We start from the raw sequence: 21892 nt of genomic DNA on the forward strand, positions 1-21892 counted from the left end.
TTTGGAATATTATTATGAAAAAAATTCAAATAAACTCTGTCTTACAACACATTACAATATATATTCAAAAGTATCTATGACATGTACGTATGTATGAATGATGAATAAAACACTGCCTCAGGTTAAACTTTCTCTCGCTCTTCTTCCTGATACTTCTAAATAATAGGAGGAAGAATGTCGCAGAAATAAAAGCTTTACCTTAAGTAATCAAGGAGTCACAGGTCACCTATCCCTATTTTTTTCCTTAAAATGGAATCTATCACTCTTTAAAAACTTATAATCATCATTTGAAATTAAGGGAAAATAACACACCTTGCGTTCTTTAGCCATTTGAGTGCTGTGTTGAGTGCTGAATTTCCAAACACTGTTAAATGACCCTGCAGTGCACTATGTACTCATCACCATACTCTGTCCTGGGGACACAGACCTAGAGTCACCATCCCAAGGGGCTCAAAGCCTCAGAGGGATGGCATGCACACATCTAAACAGCCAACTGCAAGCCTGTGTGCTAAGTGTTCTAAGAAAGGGGTTCACAAGGTGCTGGGTGAGCAGGGGTGCAGCCTATATACTGAGGCAGATGCAATGGACACCAGGAGTCCATCAGGAAAAGAAAGATGGGGAAGGGCAGAGGGAACAGCGTGGAGCCATGGATGCGCACTGTGTTCAGGAAGACCAGGGGGCTCAGAGACGTGGGACAGGGGTCACAGAAGTGAGCTAAATCTGGAGAGAAAGGGGAAGTGAGGCAATGAAAGCAATTTGGATTTTATACTTCAAGCAGAAGGGCAGGGAGAAGAGCAGATTTAATTTTTAAACCGCTAGCCCTGGGTAGGGCTGTTCGTCCGTCTGTCAGAAGGCCCCTGCAATGGCACAGACAAGGGTCAAGGCAGCAGCAGTGGAGGGGAAGAGAGGTGCTGACAAGGTAAGACAGAGCCGCAGATTAAACAGAATCGGGAGGCAGCTCAGATGTTCTCATCAGGGCAGCGGCTGTGAGCCGTAAAGCATGGAGGGATGGGTGTATCGTGAAGTCACAGATACAGACTGAGAGAGGGAGGACCAAATTTGGGAAAGCAACGGATTCATGTTCATCTGAGTGATTGTTATCAGCAGTTCATGCAAGTAAAAATGGCCATCACGCGTTTCCAGGACAGACACTGAATTTAAAAGAGAGGTATGGGTTATGGAGCCATCAGCGTACACATGGCCACAGGACTGGATAAGATCCTCCAGGAGCAGCCCAGTGAACAAGACAAGAAGTGTCCCTGGGGGAAGAAGAACAACATGCGGGCAAAAGTGCAGATGTCACAGGGCGGGCAGACTGAGCAACTGGGAGTTTTTTTTTTTTTTTAAGTTTTTAAAAAATTTTTTGAGAGAGAGAGCACTAGTGGAGGAGAGGGACGGAGGAGAAGGAAGAGAGAGAGAAGGTGGGGGGAGGGTGGGAGGGAGAGAGGGAGAGAGATTCTCAAGCAGATTCCACACTCAGTGCTCAGTGTGGAGCCTGACACAGGGCATGATCCCACAACCCTGGGATCATGACCTGAGCTGAAATCAAGAGTTGGCTGAGCCACCCAGGCACCCTATAACTAGAAATTTTTAAGAACATATTCATAACTCTAAGAGAAGGTTCACAAATATTGGGGGGAAAATTAAATATTTTAAACAAACATAACAATATTATTTAATCTGGATGTTGTGCAATAAATTGAAAGGTAAATCGTTTCCTTCAAAGGAAACAATCAACAAAACTAAAAGGTAATCTTCAGAATGGGAGAAGATATTTGCAAATGACCTATCAGATAAAGGGTTAGCATCTAAAATATATAAAGAACTTATAAAACTGAACATCCAAAAAACCAATAACCTAGTTAAAAAATGGGCAGAAGACACGAACAGTTTTCCAAAGAAGACATACAAATGGCTAACAGACAAATGAGAAGATGCTCGACATCACTCATCAAGGGAATACAAATCAAAACTACAATGAGGTTATCAACTCACACCTGTCAAATGGCTAAAATTAGCAACTCCAGCAACAACAGATGTTGGCGAGGATGCAGAGAAAAGAGAACCCTCTTACACTGTTGGTGGGAATACAAACTGGTGCAGCCACACTGGAAGAGAGTATGAAGGCTCCTCAAAAAGTTAAAAATAGAAGTACCCTACCTGCGATCCAACAACTGTACTAGTAGGTACTTATCCAAAGGATACAAAATTACTGATTTGAAGGGATACACGCACACCAATACTAGCAGCAATATCAACCACAGCCAAATTACGGAAAGAGCCCAAATGTCCATCGGCTGATAAATGGATAAAGAAGGTGGAATATTACTCAACCATAAAAAAGAATGAAATCTTGCCATTTGCAATGACATGGATGGAGCTAGAATGTATTATGCTAAACGAAGTAAGTCTGAGAAAGACCAATACCATATGATGTCACTCATATGTGGAATTTAAGAAATAAAACAGACGTGAACGTAGGGGAAGGGGTAAAAAAAAGAGAAGCGAACTATAAGATACTCTTAACTACAGAGAATAGACTGAGGGTTGCTGGAGGGAGGTGGGAGTGGGATGGATTAAATGGGTGACGGGCATTCAGGAGGGCACTTATCACATCAACAAGCGTGAGGGGCACTGGGTGTTGTATGTAAGTGCTAATCACTAAATTTTACACCCGAAACTAATATTACACTGTATATTAACTAACTGGAAATTAATAAGAACTTGACAAAGAAAAAAAAAGAAGGTAAAGACATGAAATATTGAGTTACGTGTTATAGTTACATGGTCAAACTTTTCATCTGTCTTCCAACAAATAAAATACTATTTGAAAAGTACATTAATTCTTCAGTGCATTTGAAAAACGACTCATGTTTTTATAATCTGCAGGATGAGACTATACCTGCTTTCCGTATTCATTAGAAAGGACATTAAACACTTCATCTAAACAGAGAGAACTGGAGTGATGTAAGAAGGTATAACATATAGGTATATGTTTTATACACATGAAATATAAACCAGATTTATGTTCTGATGTTTCTTCCTAGCTGAGATAACACTCCCTTCCCAGGAAGAAACTGATTACTATGGTCTTCATTTTATTTCCATCTCAATATTAATATCCTACATACAAAAATTAAGAGTTAAAAATAAGGCTAGCTTACCTTAAGCTGTCCAATTTCTTTAAACTTATAAACTTCATATTCCCAGAGTGCTGCATTTTTCCCAAGAATTTTCTGGCATTTGCTGGCAGTCAAAACATCCCAGGGAGAAAGGAAAAAGAGAAAAAGAGAAAAAGAAAAAAAGAAAAAAGAATAAGTAATACATTTCCTCTATTGGTTTAGATAAATCTCTCATCCCAGAGTTGTGACAAATTTCTATCTCAAGTGCCAAGGAACATAAAGGTATTACTAGACAACCACTTGCCTGCATATACAAGGTTGACGGAAATCATGAAAATTGATATGAAATACTTAGAAATAAAGAGGAGTCCCTTTCAGAAGACTACGATTAGGAGTTGTAGGAATTTTCCCAATGATTATCCCGTTCTGGGTTTCCTACTAAGCCAGATGAGCACTGCTGGTTTGGGAACCAGCGGGTTTGGGGCCTTGAAGAAATGTCACCATACCCAAAAGTACCAATTTAAACCACTTCTTGAATGGCTTGAAATAATAGACTACAAAATCAGACGTCAGAAAATTGGAAGCCTATCACTGTATATCATCTGGAGAAATATTTATATACGAATAAAAACTTAATTTAGGCTGCAAAAAACCACGTTTCCCTAAATCTCAGAAAATAATAGGTAGGCCTCAAGGCTAGGTGTCCAAGCTGCTGTGCAGTCCCGCAGGCGAGCACCCTGAAGCTCCAGGGGGAGCCACACCCACACACACCCACACAATCACTATACAACATTTGTGTTCTTGCAAACCTGAAGCCTGAAATCTGGTCAGTTCTGTGTAATTGTCACCCTCTTGTTGGCAGACCCCTCTCCTTGAATTATAGGCAGTGGTACTGACTGCCTTCTCAAGGATGTCTGTAGAGTGAACAGCCCCGGAAACGAGAGACACAGATAGTGTTTCCCTCCAGAGCCGAGGGCAGGTTGGTGATGATAAAAATACCGTGTTCCTCTGAAGCTAAGGGCAGGCAGGATTACTGCTCATTATGAAAGAATCAGATGCCCTAAGCTCAGGGTCCCTTCTCCTGTAACACGACCGATGGCCTGCGCAGTGCCACCCGGAGGCCTTCTGTAGGAACTGGGGCTGTGGGATGTGGCACAAATGTGGACGCTCCGGCTACTGCTGCTGCTGAGGCAGGCCTGCGTCTCCGACCCACGAGTCACGTCTTCTGCCAGCACCCGTGAAACCGATGTGCTACCTTGTTAGCTTATAAAAAGGGTAAACTCTCACACGCTTCATGTTTTTCACATCCTTGTCATTAAATCCCTTGTTTGGTGAAAATGAGACAGTAGGTGGGTAAGTAACAAAGCCAGGCTGCGGTTAAGGCTGCTAATACTCAAAAATTACCCCTCCAAGAAAGATCTAAAAAAATGCCAACCTCAGAGAATGGCTTATTTTACTGTAAACGTTTCTTGCTTCTACTTATACTAACAAATAATTGTGAAAATATCATTATTACCGTGCTGCTATGTCATACTCTCCTTTCTCCACCAGGTGGTTTATATATGCCAAGCCAATGTCCTAGGGAAAATGAAATGAAGGAATTTCATAATTAACTGGAAAAACTGGGAAGGTGAGCCTCAGTTCCTGAGCAGGCCATGACCTCAGGGTCCTGCTGGCACACTACTGCTTAGAATCTGTTTTATACACCTTAGTGTGCTGTACATAATTATGCTCATTTCCTTCCTAAGCATGTTTAAATGCATCTGTGTTTCTATTTTCACCAGGTGCCCCTAGGTGATTTTTATTGTGGGGGGAAAAGTATACGAGATGCAAATAAACATGGAAATCAATTTTTTTTTTATAATTTTTTTTTTTAACGTTTATTTATTTTTGAGACAGAGAGAGACAGAGCATGAACAGGGGAGGGTCAGAGAGAGGGAGACAGAATCTGAAACAGGCTCCAGGCTCTGAGCTGTCAGCACAGAGTCCGACGCGGGGCTCGAACTCACAGACCATGAGATCATGACCTGAGCCGAAGTCGGCCTCTCGACCGACTGAGCCACCCAGGCGCCCCAACATAGAAATCAATTTTAATAAAAGGGATGCCTGGGTGGCTCAGTCGGTCAAGCGTCCAACCTCAGCTCAGGTCATGATCTCACAGTTTGTGAGTTCGAGCCCCGCGTCGGGCTCTGTGCCGACAGCTGGGAGCCTGGAGCCTGCTGCAGATTCTGTGTCCCACCCTCTCTCTCTGCCCCTCCCCCACCTGTACTCTCTCTCTCAAAAATAAACATAAAAAAAAAAAAAAAGACCACTAGGTTTCCAGTTTTCATCTGTGAACAATGGTCCTGCATTGGCTGATTTCTAAAGACCCTTCACACTCTTTCCATCTGCACATTCACTGTCACAATTAGCAAAGAAATGGGCTTTCAGTCACCGTATTTTTCCATAGCCCAAAATGCACTGAAAATTGTATCCGAGGTCCTAGATTCGTCTCCATGACACATATGACTCTTATTATGGAGACACTGAGGCAATCTGGCATTATGAAACTACTCTGGATACATTTTGGGATAATGCAAAGAAAACTTCCCCACACACAATGGGAAAGTTTTGTACTTAAAGTGCATGTCACAAATCCAGTTTCCAAATTACCCAAAACAGCCTCCTAGCAGGTAGTCAAGCCTCTTGGTTACAAGCAGACACTGATTCAATAAAATGAAATATTTTGACCTTGCAGATTGGAAGGTCTGAAATAAAGTCTCTAAAAGGTAGGAAAAAACCTGTTCTTTTCAAATTACTTTCACTCTCATTATAACTTATCAAAAGGTAAAGTTATGTTTCAAATAATAAAATTACACACTTACTAGAATCTTATGTCTTTTAATGTTCTTCTGGCTGATTTCAGCTGCCATCAAAGCTTCCTACATTTACAAAAGCACGATAAAGGGAGCAGAAAAGAAGGGAGGGAAAATGGAAGAGAGTGGGAAAGAAGATATTGAGGTTATAAACACTATATTTATTATGTTTTAAAGTTCTAGACTACATAAGTAAAGCCCCATTTTCCCATGGCTTTTGCTTCAAGCATGGGCATTTTTAATGTTATGGTTGAATGAACCTCACTGCATTCAAACTCCAACAGAAGCAGTCAACCAAAATGAAGACTTCTCTTATTTCCATTTGAATGCATTTCCACATTAGGATATTGGAATCACATTTCAGACACAAATCAAAATACAGCAACATCTCTGGGGTTCAAAGAAACAAAAAAATTCATCTGTCATTCTAAATCTGCATGACGTACGGTGACAAAGGGGCACTTTTCCTTTGTGGGATACAAAAAAACTTGATGCACACAGTTAAGTGTATCTGCAATTAAGATCTCGAAAATCCCTACTTTTACTTTTATCTTGGGAAGTTCATAATTATTACTTTAACACAAATGTCTAAAACATAAAATTATTTAAGGAACTGCTGCATCTGAAGCAATATGGTAATCACTGAGGTATGAACTCTGTAGCAATGCCGGGACTCAAGCTAGTTTATAAATGAAAACCATTTTCCCCCCAAATCCCTTCAGGCGGTTACAAACTTAAAGCAGTAAATGAGTAGATTATTTTGTGTCTGTTTGTTTTCAGCTTATTAGTATGTAAGCCCATCCAGAGAGTTGCTCTATGCCAACCGTAATAATACCATTACAGCTTTTAAAGTTAAAAGGTTTTCTTTTTGTTAAAAAAAAAAAAAAAAGTCATCATGGGACATTTTTCAACTCAAATTAGTCTGAATCCAGACTCGGTGAGGTGGACATCATCATCATCTCTGAACAAGTAGTTCAAACAATTCCAAGTGAGTATTGATTTGATAGCTTAATCTTATGTATGAAATTAGCACAAATGAATGGTGTCACTAACAGACAGAAGAGACAATTCTGAAACACTAGCTCGATTTTATTTTCCTTGAAAAACCATAGGAGAAACACTTGAATAGGCTGCATCTAATGTGCCTCGCTCCCTCTACCACACCTCTTCCTCCACTGAACAACGAAACCAGTTAACCTCCTTGTAATCCTTTCTCCCCTCATTTCTGAAAAGAGTATTGGAAAGTTAGCAGCCTCCTACCTATTTTTAGCTTAGGGCGTTCTAATTCACCGACATGAAAGATTTATTACACAAACCTTTTATCCTCTGTTACAGATGCCACCATACTTTCAGGAAAGTAAAATCAAAACTACCTCGTATTTCTTCTTTTCAAGGAGCCAGTCAATGTGGTCATCTTGGTCCCGTTCCTTGGCTATGACAATGTCTCTTGGACTCACGATATAAAAGAGTGACTCCCCTTCAGAGTACTCTGTAGGTGAGGCAAGAAAGGAACAGCGTGGGTGGCTTGGCATTAGATGCTTCAGTAGCAGTTTCAAGGGACTCAGGTTATACAATTCCAAGGGAAACAGAAAACTTGGCTACCTTTGGGCAAGTCTGTTTGGCTCTGTCTGAAGGCAAACAATTATTTAAAAGAAAAAAAAAAAAGGGAGGGAAGGAAGGAATATCAAAAAACTTTGAAAAAATAAGGTAGTTTATAATTCTATGTTTAACACATTAACATCGTGACCTCGGCTGAAAGATGGTGATCAAAATGCTCTGTGTCACCTGTGTGTTAGAATTCATCTTCTGTATATAAACTTAATTTATGGCCATTTACAGCACTGTTCTATTTTTACAGAACAATTACACCCCACAGTTGGCAATAAATGTTTCCTCCTCATCAAGGTCAAGGCCACCTAAAGCATAAATGACAGATGCCCCAGGCCCCGGGGTCATCATCTATCATTTCAGCACATCGTGCACAACACCAGTCGCGAGGGTTTCCTCCAGAATTCAATTACACAACCTATTTGGAAGGGTTGTTAAGTGTGCTAAGCAAAATGCCTTGACTGGACACTTCCGGTTGTGAATCACATGTGCTTTTTGCCAAGTCCAGAATATACTCTTAATTTCTCAACTGATTAGGGGCTCCGTATAAGAAAGCTCAAACTGGGGGCACCCGGGTGGCTCAGTCAGTAAAGCGTCCAACTTTGGCTCAGGTCATGATCTCATGGTTCATGGGCTGGAGCCCCATGTTGGGCTCTGTGCTGACAGCCTGGAGCCTGGAGCCTGCTTCTGATTCTGTCTCCCTTTCTCTCTGTCCCTCCCTCACTTGTGCCCTCTCTCTCTCAAAAAATAAACATAAAAAAAAAAAAAAATAAAATGAAAAAAAAAGAAAGCAAGCAAGCTCAAACCGTATAGAATATTTCTTTCTTTCCTTTGGCCAAAATGAGAACCAAAAATATTCTGGAAACAGACACAAACAAAAACAAAAACATCCATTGCTTTTGAAGCAGGAAAATTTCGAAAAGAAAGCTTAGGCTGTTCTACTTTCATCACTGTATTTTTGGATGATGTGATGACACTCTAGCACAGATGGCCTGGCAATGACCAAATAACAGCCATTCATCCCTGACTTCTGAGTAGTGACCAGCGTATTCGTTCACCCACTCAACAAATTCTTGGCGAACCCCGAGTCCCTGCCGGGCACTCTCCCAGGCGACAGGCATTTGGTCACTAACAGGAAGACGACTGTCTGCCATCCCAGAGCACGCTTTCCAGACGTACACAGTTGGGAGTCATCTGGCAACCATGGAACCATGCTGCCTGATGTCACCGTGGGTGTCACACTCCACAGGGCAAGAGATACAACATAAGAACCAAGCCCACGGAGCCCCCTCACCTTGGTCTCCCCCTCCCTTCTGTGGGAGCTCAAGCAAGCTCTGAGCCTTGTGCCCTCATCCTCAACACAACAGGCCTGCCCAGATATTCTCTAAGACCCTTCCAGCACCTCAATTTAAATTCCTGGTTGTGCTAACAGCGTGAAAGGGGAAAAAACCCACAAGCGTAAGAAACAACATGAGCCAGAGCCTTGAGCTCTCACCTAGATGATAATCTCTGCACTCATTCTCCTGAAAGCCTCTCACGGTGAGAGCGTCTGAAGAGATCTCCTCACAGGTTTCAGGAAGCGGCTGGATGATATCCAGTCGAGGCCTGGCACGGTATTCTCTCTCCTGGGTGGGGGCGGGGGAGGGAAGGGAGGGAAAAGGCATGTTTTCGTTATGTTTCTAGAAACTGTACAAATGCGTTCCAGTCAGTCCTAGTTAAATGCCTTGGTTTCATAATTTGGACAGATGTAGGCCCTTCTAACCACCTGCGTGACAGCCTTGTCACACCATGTTATCTTCTGACCTTTCTGTGAAACCAAGGGGACAGGTGCTACGGAGTCCTTTGGCGGTCCCCACTGCGGCCCGTCCAGCTCCAAGGGCATGGCCACCGCACACTTCCACAACCGGCTTCGGCTCTTCCTCACGAATGTGGGGAAGCATAAAAATAACGTGACAAACTGCCAAGCCACTGCCACCACTGGTACACTCACTGGTGACGCTGAGAAGCCAGGGACCGAGAGCCACGTCTAAGGCAGAATGCGCTCAGACGAAGAGGGCAACGGTGGCCATGTGCGCCGCCCAATGTGACAGACAAGAGTCACTCGTGGCTACCGCGACCGAGAAACAGTTTTTATTTCATTTTAATTAATTAAAATGTAGATAGCCACATACGGTGAGTGACCATAGTTTTGGACAGTGCACCTCTAGGTCAGGAGAGAAGGGGGAGAGAGGGTTTTCTAGGGCCTGTGGCAGCACCACTAACCTAGAAGGCGATGAGACGCACATTGTTCTCACAGAGCTCATAAGTTACCCCTTAAATTACCTAAGTGAGTATTACTGCTCCACATATCACAGATGAAGGAACGGGGGATGTTGCTGTAGGAAAGAAAAGTCATGTAATAGGGAGACTGCAATGTGTGGCAAAACTGGGACTTACGGTAAACCTTGGACTTGAAGTCAAGTTTGTTTTACTTTGAAGGTTTGTGCTTTTTGAGCATTTGGCACACAGGCATAAAACAAACACTTGCCGGTTTTCCGAAGCCTCAAGACCCGCAGCCGTGGGACACTGGCGCAGAGAACCCAGAGGCGGGGCCGCGTGGGAGATGTCCCCCAACTCCCCACGTCCCCCAAGAACCGCAGTGAGCCTGCAAGAGTTCTTTGATCCGTTTTGTCAGGTTAACTGAGAGGCAATGACATTAGCTTTGCATCTCGTACGTTTAAAAACATGGCAAAAATAAAACAGCAATTATGAAAGATCGACTAGTAGAGGACAAAAACAAGGGAGTATACAGCAGAATTTTTCACATCTGTGGAAAAATGAAAACCGTCTCAATTTTGAAGCAATGGGAAAAAGTGGAAAGGTTGTAATATTTAAAAAATGAACTGCTGTAACAAGGGCAAAAACAAAATCCAAATTAGAACAGCAAGAATAGATAAAAATATTGGAAGCAAATAACAGTAAAAGAAAACCACCTTGCTTGGCCACATTAATAGCTCCTTTAAATGCATAAGAAAACCATCAGTGATTCATCTTGTTCCTTTACAACCTTTTGCTCACTGGTCGTGCGGCCCCTGCTTATCTGTGACCTTCCCAGGAGCAAGATTTTGGTCTTGCTGGCCTTTGATCCCCAGTGCTTAGCATGATTCTTGCTACACGTATGCTTTGTTAATGAATGGAACAAACGTAAGGGAGACAGCCGAATAAATCCAGATGGAATTGTCCACGGCCACTATAAATGATAATGACAGGAGACGACACAGCCATATGGAGAGAGAATGGAATAAGGTTCACAAAAATAGGGCAACACAGAAGAGCGTGCGACCATGACAACAACGGTGCGGAATAACACACGTACGTGACGGGTGTAACGGGGAGACTATTCTGGGGGAGGATATGCGTGACATAAAGACGAATTTTGTCTAATGTCGCAGTTACACTGTCTTTTTCATATGAGAAAAGAACAAAGGGGAGAGTGGTTTGGCCCCCACGCTTGCTTTACGCCTTTGTCTTAATTTTGTCAGTTTATTCTGTGTTTAAGGATCTCAGGTGTACTTCAGTGCTATATAAAAAGCTATGTGTACTGGCACACACAACTGTAAATCATCTCCAAGACCCTCACAAGTCTTCCTCTGAAGAAATTCCATTTTCTAATGTGGTCTATGGGGTTGGCTTTTCTTTGGTTTCTACTCCTTTGTAATCCTCTTCCTTTATTAGCAAAGGTTTCCTTGCTTCCTTTCTTTTTTGCTCACTTGTGCATCGGGCTTTCCCTTTTTCATTTTACTGCTTCCTTCCTCCATCTTTCAATCACATTCTCAACCCACCCCACCTTCCTCATCAGAAAGCACTGTATTTTTACTCCCTTGGGAGCCACTGCTTTCCTTTGTTTTCAAAAAAATAAATAAATAAATAAATAAAATAAATAAAATAATACAGTGATGTCCTGCAACAGGGCTAGAAGCCAGACCTATTGATTTTAGTAGCTCTGAGTATTCACTTAAGTCTAAAGCATCCCATCGCCTAGCAACGTGGGCGCCCAGAGCTTCAGGTTACTATAGCAATGACTTCCCACTGCAAGTTCTTGCTCAGAGAAATGCTCTCAAGCTACCACTTCAAAACCAGGCCTCCCAGGGTTTTTCTCCCCATTTTATTCCCAGCCAGTTGAAAAGGGGGGAGAAAAGGAGAGGATACGGACAAGGAGAGCCTTCTTATTGTAGAGGACCAGACAATCAATTTGCAATTTCTTTTATACGTGGCATCTAAGAGAAAATCCTTTACGGTAAGCTCTCCTTGTTTATGCCTTGAAGCCACCCCTGCTCCCTTCCCGGCAGCACCCCTGGACGCTAACAGTGAAGACAAGCTGGGAAGGGGGCTCATCCAAGCTTCAAAGGAAGACCGAGTGTCTCCGCTGGACGTGGCCTCCACTGGATCACACATACAGGCTTCCCTCCAAAGTCACGTCCAACGATGTTTGGATTCTCTGCTGCTTTCTATCAGCCCTACGTCTCCTTCCCTCACATTTGCATTGATAACTGAGACTTTGCCACAATCCATTTCAAAGCAAAATCAAGCTGCTCGGGATCGGAAGGCCACTGGGAAGGAAGCAAATCTGTCTGGACCACGGGAAATAACGAACTGCCTTTTCCGTAATTCCCTCTGACCACTGGGACCCCTGTTGTTGTGGCAGATCAACTTCATTGCTGTCATTTCTGCTAACGCACAGTGTCAGCTCCGTTTCTTCGCCCTTCAGCAAAAGGAATCCTTCATTCCTTTCGCCTAAAATACCAAGAGATGGAAAAAAGAGGGGAAAAAAATGACTTCCCTTTGCTCAGCAAGAGGAACAAAGGCAGGCAATGAGTGGAGCTTCTGAAAGGTAAATACATAACCTCTGCCGACCTTATTTTCTAGGTCGGGAACTTCTGCTCAGATTACAGCACAGCCCTTTCCTGGGCAATCTGATCTGGGCATAATGCTAAAAACCAAATCCGCACTTCCTTTCGTATTTGGGGTAAAAAAAAAAAAGGATGGAATAAAATTACCGTTTTTTCTGAAACCTCTTTGACGTAGGAAAGCACAACAAGCTGGTCACAGAGAGGTGCAAGCCCACTGATGTAGAATTCGGTTTCAAACTGAGACACTGCAAACAAAATGGGGAGAAGACTCCGTGTTAACAGGAGCAAACAGCAGCCCACCAAGGAAAGAACACACGGACTTCGAACGCGGGGTGGATTTACTGGAGAAAGCCAACGCAAAGGGGGTGTGGACAATCACCCTTTTTTGACAATAGTGAAGTGCCAGGAAAGGATATCCGGGAACTCACACTTGAAATTTTCTATCACCAGCAAAAGCGAACCTGACAGTAACACCAGCGTGAACAGTCCAAGGTGACATTGTGAGCAGCTAATTTATAAATGACATAGTTCAACCCCATGAAGGCACTTTTAAACCCATAAAATCCAATGTAAACTAATATTAATGACAATAATAATTTTTTTTTTTTTAAATCCCTGAGTTTAGGTTTTTCACAATTAGGGCACTGCAGTGGTACAGAAGAGTACTATTTGTAATTATGAAACTATGAAACTTTTTTTTTTTTTTAACTTACAAGTCTTCAAAGAAAATGTTTCTTGTTTTTTTAAAAAAGTGTTTTAATACAGAGTACCTTGTGATGAAACACCATGATTCCTTAAGTGCAATAAAGGTCAGAGAAAAAAAGAAATTTCTATCTTTTCAAAGACATTTAAAAATTTAGAACCAGTGTATCACAGAAGAAGTATATGGATTTAGTTACAATGGAGTTCACAGACCTGACAGCTTAGTGGTTGAAGTACAGATATTGCTACGGTGTGATTCTAATAAACAGCTGGTGTAAACTACTTATAATAAATGTCTTTTGTTTTAAGCAACTAAATTTGGGGTGGTTTGTTACACAGCGAAGCTAGCTGATACAGTAGTGTTGCTGACAGAGACTCTTCTAAGAATCGTGCTCTGCACACACAGACTCATTTGGAAGCAAACTCTCATTTGGACCCACCGCACTGTCTAAGAGTTCCCGGACTCCGATCTTCTCCACAGTTCGTGGTATTAGCTTCAGATTTAATCTCTAGGATGAAACTATTCTTTTCTCCAGACTACAGGAAGTCTGTGTAGCATATTAGAAACAATATTTAATGTAGACTCAAGAGATCTGGGTTATAACTTGAACTTGAACAAGTCATTTAACTTCTACAGGTATAACTTTTCCCATCTATAAAATAATGGAATCAGAGTAAAAGTAAAATCCCTAACACAGATGAAATAAGGCACCCCTGAATTTTTCTTCTACCTCCTCTCCACTTTCCTTGCAGGTCACTTAGTGTGACTTGTCCCTGCCTGTCTTTATTGCCACCTCCTTATACAACCGTTTTCACAATTTTCACACCGAAATAAAACTGAGGATCCATAGGATCAAAGAAATTACTAAATGGTAACATAAGCATTAAAAAGGTAGTATTTCTTACATGTTGGCCTTGGTTAGATCACACAGGTGGTTATGGTGCCCTGGTAAGAAGCAGAGCAGAACTCCAAAGGCAGGTGCTCTGATCCTAGCACTGCCACTAACACTTTTTTCCTGAACCTTTGTGGGCTTCAACTGAGTATCTGTATCCAGCACTTGCAAATACTTTCGGTAAAACGGTGGTTACATGATCAATGTTCACATGAAGTGCACGTGCAGAGGGCCGCCTCCACCACAGCCACGTGCACAGATGAGCACATCCAGGGGCACCAGGCACCGAAGATTCTAGAGAAGCTCCCACTGCTGTGTTACGTAGGGGGAGGGGGTGGGGTAAGGCCCAGGGAGGTCTGGGATGTCCAGGTGCTACTGAACAGTGTGGGGCCAGTGATCAAAGAGGTGGCAGTGTCACATTTTAGGAGACACGCAGGCATATTAACCAGAGGTTTTGACTGCACTGACTCCTGAGGTGGTTAAACCCCATCTGGTAGAAATGGACTTGAGTTCTGCTTTACTAAATTACATTTCATCACTGAAATGCTATACCCCCAGTGCAATCAATCAGTCAGAGATGCCACAGATTCATGGTAATTACAAGGAAGCTTTGATGTGCTGGTCTACCATAGGCACTTGAGGACGAACACCATCTAGCAAGTGATGGGTGGACAAGATACTCTCCACATTCAGGATGCTATATATGCTGCTCATTAACAAGGAACACCGGGGCTTTCCCAAGGTAACCAAATACACATCAAGCCCGGATGTCTATGAATGAGCTGTACGAAACAGAACAGAAAAGCTCGGAGATAATTCTGTCCAAATCTTCCCTGCTCTACATACTTATTTCCCAGTGCACAACGGCTTCCATGCATTAGACAGAAGACTTCCTGTTCTCTAATTAAGAACAGTGGAAAATCTAAGGTGTTCCAAAAGAAAACAAGGAGAAATGTCCAGAACCATGTATTTATTTCACTTGTCAATTCCAGACACTGTAATAAATGCTTTTGTTAAGTACTAAATCTTACCAGACTTTCCTGAGATTTAGTAGTAATTTAGGCAGTAACTAAATTACAAACTAACTAGAAAAATGCTATTTATGAAGAAAGGATGTCGTACATAAAAACCGTGTCAAGATTAGTGCCAAGAGAAGGAAATGTGGAATGGTAATGTTTATTCTCCTGAAGAACATGCATAAATGATACAAAACATTATGGGCTGATTTTGTAAAATACCTTCCAGTAATGACCGGGCTTTCTATTTCAAATTTTCCAATGGACCAGTGGAAGTTTCAGTTAATTTATTTTCCCTGAAATTCTGTTCTTTCCCACATATCAATGCTTTTAATCATTCTAATGATGATTGCTTATTTTTTGCCTAAAAGAAAACTAGTTTAAACACACAGAGTTTTTAGGTCTATTGCCACAGAAGCTCATCTTTTAAATGGTTTATCTAAAAAAGAAAAATCACAAAGAAAATAAAGACAAATTTGGTTAGAGAGCACTAAAACAAAACAGAAGTTCAAAGCTGGTGAGGGGGAAGAAAGAGGAGAGAAAAATGCCATTCCTAGAGGGAGACAAAGACAGAGTGTGGGGATGGCTCCAGGGCCCTGTAGGGGGCGCTGTGCTCACTTCGAGTAGGACTGATGAAGCAATGAGGTGCCTGTTAGGGCTGAAGCAGTGCTGTGCCCTGGCTTATTCTGGAAGATAAAAATTCCCTGAAACGCTAGAAGAAGAATTCAAGGAAAAAGACAAAAAAAGAGAGATTCTAAGCATATGGAGAGAAAATATCAAAAGGACTATTCACGGGAAAATTCTATCCAGGAAGGTACTACGGATGCAGAATGGGGACTCTGATGCAGAAGGGGGCCTGGAGTTCTAGATCCGCGCCGTCCAACGGAATATTAACGCAGGCCATAAACACAACTTGCGCATGCAATTTTCAATTTTCTAGTAGCCACACTGAAGAGTAAAAAGAGGTAAAAATTTTAAAACATATTTACTGCAACGTATCTCAAATGTTTTCAACATGGAACAACATAAAAAAATTAATGAGACAATTTACTTATTTTCATACTAAGTCGTTAGAATCCTGCGTGCGGTACAGTTCAATCCAGCACTACAACGGGGCAGCGCAGATCTAGACGCCCGACAGACTGTCTGTCTTGAAAGTCCAGTCATTTTACCCAAACATAACTTGATGGTGCTCCTTGTGGGTCACTATTTTCAGAGACACAGGGTATGACTTTCTAGCTTCAACTTTTCGTTTCTTCGTAGTTTCAGGAAATTTTTCTTGAATTACTGTGTTTGGGATCTGCTCCATTCCTTTGTCTTGTCTTTTTTTTCCTTCAGGGACCCTTACCTGTCAATTGAATCATCTTTGCCAGTCTTTGGTATTTATCATTTCACTGTTAAATCTTTTTCTTCTTGCTTTGCGATGTTTTCAAATTGTCCTCTTTTCCCCCTTCAATTTCTCTGACAGCACGGTCTTTCTGTTTGCCCATGTTCCTTCTAGTTCAATCTTCGTTTCTGAAATGACCTTTCATTTATAAATATTTCTTGACTTCTGTCATCTCATTTGAAATTTTCTTTAAATTGATTTTTTGTTCTTTCATGTCTAATTCAAAAAAAAAAAAAAAAAAGTCTTCCCGCTTGTTCTGGGTGTTTCTTTCTGGTTTCTTGCTTTCATTGCCAACGATGTTATTCTGCTCCTTGTTTACTTTTCCTTAAGCCTGAGTATGGGATTTGACCTTGGTGCCTTTTGGTGCTCATCTGTGGGCGACAACACGGTCCCTGATCTCTTAGGAAGAGGCAGGGGCTAGGACAGCTAATCAAACATAGCAGAGCGCTCCCTCCTGCTCTGTTTTTATTTAGTGTTAAAAACCCGGCCTCTTGCTTTCTGAGACTTCCTGGCCCTGTTCCCTCCCCACTTTCACTGTCCCTTCTCTTTCCTTTCTACAGTCCCGATCCTACTCAGCTTTCATGCTCCTCAACGCGGTCCCCGCACCTGAACGGCCAGTGGTCTTCTCCTGGGAACACCCGTCTGCCGTGCGGGAGTTCTCCTGACCTCAAATTCACCACATGCCCCCTGGCTCCCCTCCACCCTCTACTTTATCTCACACAGACATGGGCCCCACAGCGGGTCTGGCGGCGATCGGTGGGCCTTCCCGCTCACTCGTATCTGGGGCTCTCAGGTCCACTCTGTCGCTCATTTGTGTGGTCAATGTTGTCAATGTGGTTTTGGTCGCGTGACTTAGCTGTTCCCTTGTCAGGTGACGACTCGGGCAGACTGAAGAGTTATGCTGCCGCTTCTGAGAATCCTCCAAGTACAAAATGCTACAGGGTGACACACGAGCTTTCCATCAGCCAGGCAATGGCGTCAGGGTTAGAGTCACAAATACGCAGGTACTGCTGGACCTTCGACAGCAGACCCGCTAACAGTTTCCAAATGACTGCCGCGTGACTGAAAAAGAAATTAGCAAAACCTTTCTTGTACCTTGCGCCTTACATCTCTGGTTATCAACTACTCAAAAAAAGAATCGCCGAGCACCAATTTGGGTTAGACATTCTTTTAGAAGTATCAGAATGTTAAAGATCCTGTCTGACTTAAAAGAGCCTGAGTCTAGAACCAAAAAAAAAATTAATAAAATAAAATACAGCATGCTATTCAAAAATGGAAATATACATAAAAAAAGGTACTGTACAAAGTGAGATAATTTATTTTCAGAAGGGTAGGGAAAAGGGTGAAAACAGCAATGACCATCAGCCCCTCAAGAGCAGGTATGGTGTTTGTAACATGAAAGAAAACAATGCAGTAAGTGCTCATTAAAATGTTTTCATTTAAAAAAAGTATTAGAAATGTATATCAAATTGTAAAGGATAAAAATCAAGATTTTAGGTCTGAACACAAACACCATTTTTCAAATAATTCACAAGTAGATTGTCTCACTATCAATGTATTCAGACCTGTAAGTGATATTTAAATCAATATTCTTGATTACTTGCATCTGTATCATATAGGTTTATAAGATACATTTTACTGAAAAATGCAGGCATGAAATATACTAATCTCTTCAGAATGGTAAATGTTTACCTATACCTTTCCCCCAATTCTCTTTCAATTGACTTTTTTTTTTAGTTTATTTACTTATTTTGAGAGAGAGAGAGCACAAGCAGGGGACGAACAGAGAGAGAGGGAGAGAGAGAGAGAATCCCAAGCAGGCTCCGTGCTATCAGAGCAGAGCCCAACGTGGGGCTGAAACTCACCAACTGTGAGATCATGACCTGAGCCGAAATCGAGTCACATGCTTAACCTACTGAGCCATCCAGGCATCCCTATTTCAAATGACTTTGTGGACAAAAGTATTTTAGTCTGACTGTTAAAAGAAATGCTGTTTTTCTCTCTTTTCTCTGAGTAACTGAATATAATTGTAGTGTTATGAACAGCTCCCGTTTAATGAACATTCCCTATGCGGAGGGGCAGGATGCAGAATATTGTACAGACATGATTTCTTTTTACCATAACCACCCTGTACTGATTTTGGGACGGGGGTGGGGGGACTGGACACTAAAGCTCGGAGAGGTTAGGTAGAAGGTAACCTCTTAACTCAAGTTAAGTAGAAGGTAACTCAAGCAGGAATCTGAAAGGCTTCCTTTTCCCAGATAGAAGTCACACTAGAAAGCATACATCAGAACAAAGATACTCAGGTTAAAAGTGTGCTACAGTTAGTTGGCAGAAATGCAAGTTAAGGCTTTGACAGCCCTCTGGTGGTTCCGTGGCCAGCGGCTGGGGTGCCTGGCCCCTCCCTTGAATTTGCTGTGCTACAAAGCGCAAAAAGCACTCAGCACAGACAATCTGCACTGCTTCTTTGTTCTAGGCCCTTGTTTTCACTTTGTTGCTTTCAAAATCCCCAGCAGATGTGACCCAGAGGATTTGTTACTGGAGCTAAATAAAATCATATGCTATAGATTTTGGCCTCTCAGTCTTAAAAAGCAAACAAACAGGAGTTTCTCAAGCAATTTCCAAACAGGAACAATTATCTTTCATTGTCTTGCATTCACTTATGAAAAAAGCATCGAGGTCCCTTTGTGATAGTGCCTTCCTCCCAAGAGAATGTGACCCCTCAGTCGCTAGTATTAGTATTTCATAATGACTCTCCAGTAAGTTTGGACACTCTGTCAGGCTGACCACTGATTTAAGAAAACGCATTTGGATATTACAACATTCCAACATCTTCAGGGCTGTGCTGTGAAGCAGATGCATGAAAGTAAAAGCGACTTTACCATGTTTCACATCAGCAAACCAGGGAGAAGACCTCATACACAGGCATAAAATAGAAGGGGATGACTAATGGACAAAATAACAAAAACATTCAAGCCAGGAGCCAATAGTACACATAAGACAAAAGCCATTTAAAGCAAGTGTAGTCCGCAATTTAATTGCATATTTTCTAATCAATATTTGCCACACCACTGTGCTAAATGACAGAGCTCAGTTCCTGTGATAATCTCATCTCAACTTTGGCACTCAGGAAGCAGCACGGATGAGGAGTGATTTAGGGAGCGGCTCACAACACGCTGCTTGCGCTGCGGAAAAGGTCATAATGGTCAAGGACCTGCTGGATCAAAAGGGTCAAACCAAGAAGTTACACTTTCAGTTGTAAATAGGCTATTGTCAGAAAAGACAAGACAAATGTTGGTGAGGACGTGGAGAAACTGAAACCTTGTACGCTGCTGGGGAGAGAGCAGAGTGGCCCCAGCGCCATGCCAAACAGCATGGAGGTTCCACGAAAAATGAAAAATGGAACTACCGTATGATCCAGCAATCCCACTTCTGGGTATTTAGCCAAAATAATTAAAATCAGTATCTTAAAGAGACATTAGCGTTCCCACAGTCGCTGTGGCGGCACTATTCACAATAGGCAGGACGTAGAAACAACCTAAATGTCCATCAACAGAGGAATGGATAAGTAAAATGTGGTATATTGACAGACAATGGAATATTATTCAGCCTTTAGAAAGGAGGACAATTCTTCAAGAAAGGAGGACAAAGGAGGACAATTCTGTAATAATACGGATGAACCCTGAGGACACTATGCTAAGTGAAACAAGTCAGTCACAGGAAGACAAATACCACGATTCCATTTCTAGGATGTATTTACAGGAGTCAAACCCATAGAATCAAGGAGTGGAATGGTGGTTGCCAAGGGCGGGAGGGGGAAAGTGCGAAATTGCTAATCAATGGGCCTAAAGTCTCAGTTAACAACATGAGTGAGCTCTAGTGATCTCCTGTTCAACATTGTACACACAGTCAACAGTGTATTGTACACTTAAAAATTTAAGAGGGCAGGGGCGCCTGGGTGGCTCAGTCAGTTAAGTGTCCGACTTCCAGCTCAGGTCATGATCTCATGGTTCGTGGGTTCAAGCCCCGTATCAGGTTCTGCGCTGACAGCTTGGAGCCTGGAGCCTGGAGGCTGCTTCAGATCCTGTGTCTCCCTCTCTCTCTGCCCCTCCCCTCCCCTCCCCTACTCCCTCTCTCTCTCTCTCAAGTAAACATTTAAAAAAACATTAAGAGGGTAGATCTTACCTTAAGCTTTACCACAATTAAACTGAAAAACAGAAATAATTTTAGAGACCAACCCCCCCTCCCCCGCTCCGAAACTACCTTGATGCGTCAACTAAACTGAAGTCAAACAATAAAAAAAGAGCAAACAAAAGCTTTTCTTCTTCAAATGTTTGAAAGCACCACATCACAAATCCGGATTTGGTTCCCTTTAAGCACCTATATTCTAGATGTTCTCTAACAATTTGGAAGACGAACAGTGAAGGGCTATCAGTCCCAGAATAAAACAAGGGGAACTAAAATAACTACTTCTCTGAACGGGATACTTGGCCGAACCAAAATAAAGACAAAAAAAATCCACAGAATTTCATCTGGCATTTGAAGAACGGGTAATATCACTGGCATATTGAAAGGGGTGTTTGGATTCTATAGACTTTCTACCCTATGGTTTTTATCTGAACGCCCACGGCAAGCCTCCATCATTCTTGTCAGCTCCTCTGGCTGCAGCTGAGGGCCGGCGTGAGCTAGAGGGAATGCATGTGAGAGTGTATGGCACAGGGGCGATGAGCAACAGCTTTGAAACTCGGCATATCCCGAGTTCAAACGTTGTCTTCTTTGCTTATGAATGTAATGATCCTGAGCAGGTTACCTGACCCCTCCGAACCTCAGTCTCTTCACCTATGAAGTGGGCTAACAGCCCTGTTCATCTGGCTGTGAAGGTTAAATGTAATTCTATCTACGTGGCATGTGCCTGGTGGTTGTTTTTATAACATGAACAAAATATATTTGCTACATCAAGTGTTTCAGACTTCTTACTGATACTTGCTACGGAGAAAAGTTACCAATGCCACACCCAACAACAAACGTTTGAGTTCCCAGCACTGAGAGGGAAAGAGTCCTGACTTTGAAGAGGAATGGACAGAGGACCAGACATGCAAATACAGTACAATCTTAACTGCAGAACCCAGGAGCGCTCACATGGGTGCTCGTTTTGTGAGAATTCTTCGCTTGTTGGTATGTTTTAATTTTTCTCATGATAAGATGTCAGGGAAAAAATTTAATGCAGAAAGAAGAATTACGAGATTATAAGGGAGTCGAACTGAATTTATAACAGAACACCAAATAAAGATCCTTGAGCGAAAACACTCTGAATGATACCAGAACCGTCCCGATTCCTGCTGAGACTCAGCCAGGGAGATGAACCACGTCACTCACGTGGAACCCGCATATCTGGGTCAGCATAGTAACAGGTGGATGGG

At 42.3% G+C, this 21892-nt stretch overlaps 1 protein-coding gene across 3 annotated transcripts in view; it reads right to left on the minus strand.

Annotated features, from left to right (window-relative positions):
- Positions 1-21892, minus strand: part of VPS41 (VPS41 subunit of HOPS complex) — a 183462-nt gene that overhangs the window by 42665 nt on the left and 118905 nt on the right. For all 3 annotated transcript variants that reach the window (XM_053218649.1, XM_015071615.3, XM_015071625.3), the window contains 6 exons: positions 12622-12719; positions 9081-9210; positions 7351-7466; positions 5987-6043; positions 4639-4700; positions 3165-3246 (listed from right to left, as the gene is read on the minus strand). In XM_053218649.1, coding sequence (XP_053074624.1) covers positions 3165-3246; positions 4639-4700; positions 5987-6043; positions 7351-7466; positions 9081-9210; positions 12622-12719 — 545 coding nt within the window. The remainder of the gene's footprint in view (positions 1-3164; positions 3247-4638; positions 4701-5986; positions 6044-7350; positions 7467-9080; positions 9211-12621; positions 12720-21892) is intronic.

This window comes from Acinonyx jubatus, chromosome A2 (genome assembly GCF_027475565.1).
Source record: "Acinonyx jubatus isolate Ajub_Pintada_27869175 chromosome A2, VMU_Ajub_asm_v1.0, whole genome shotgun sequence".
NCBI lineage: Eukaryota > Metazoa > Chordata > Mammalia > Carnivora > Felidae > Acinonyx > Acinonyx jubatus.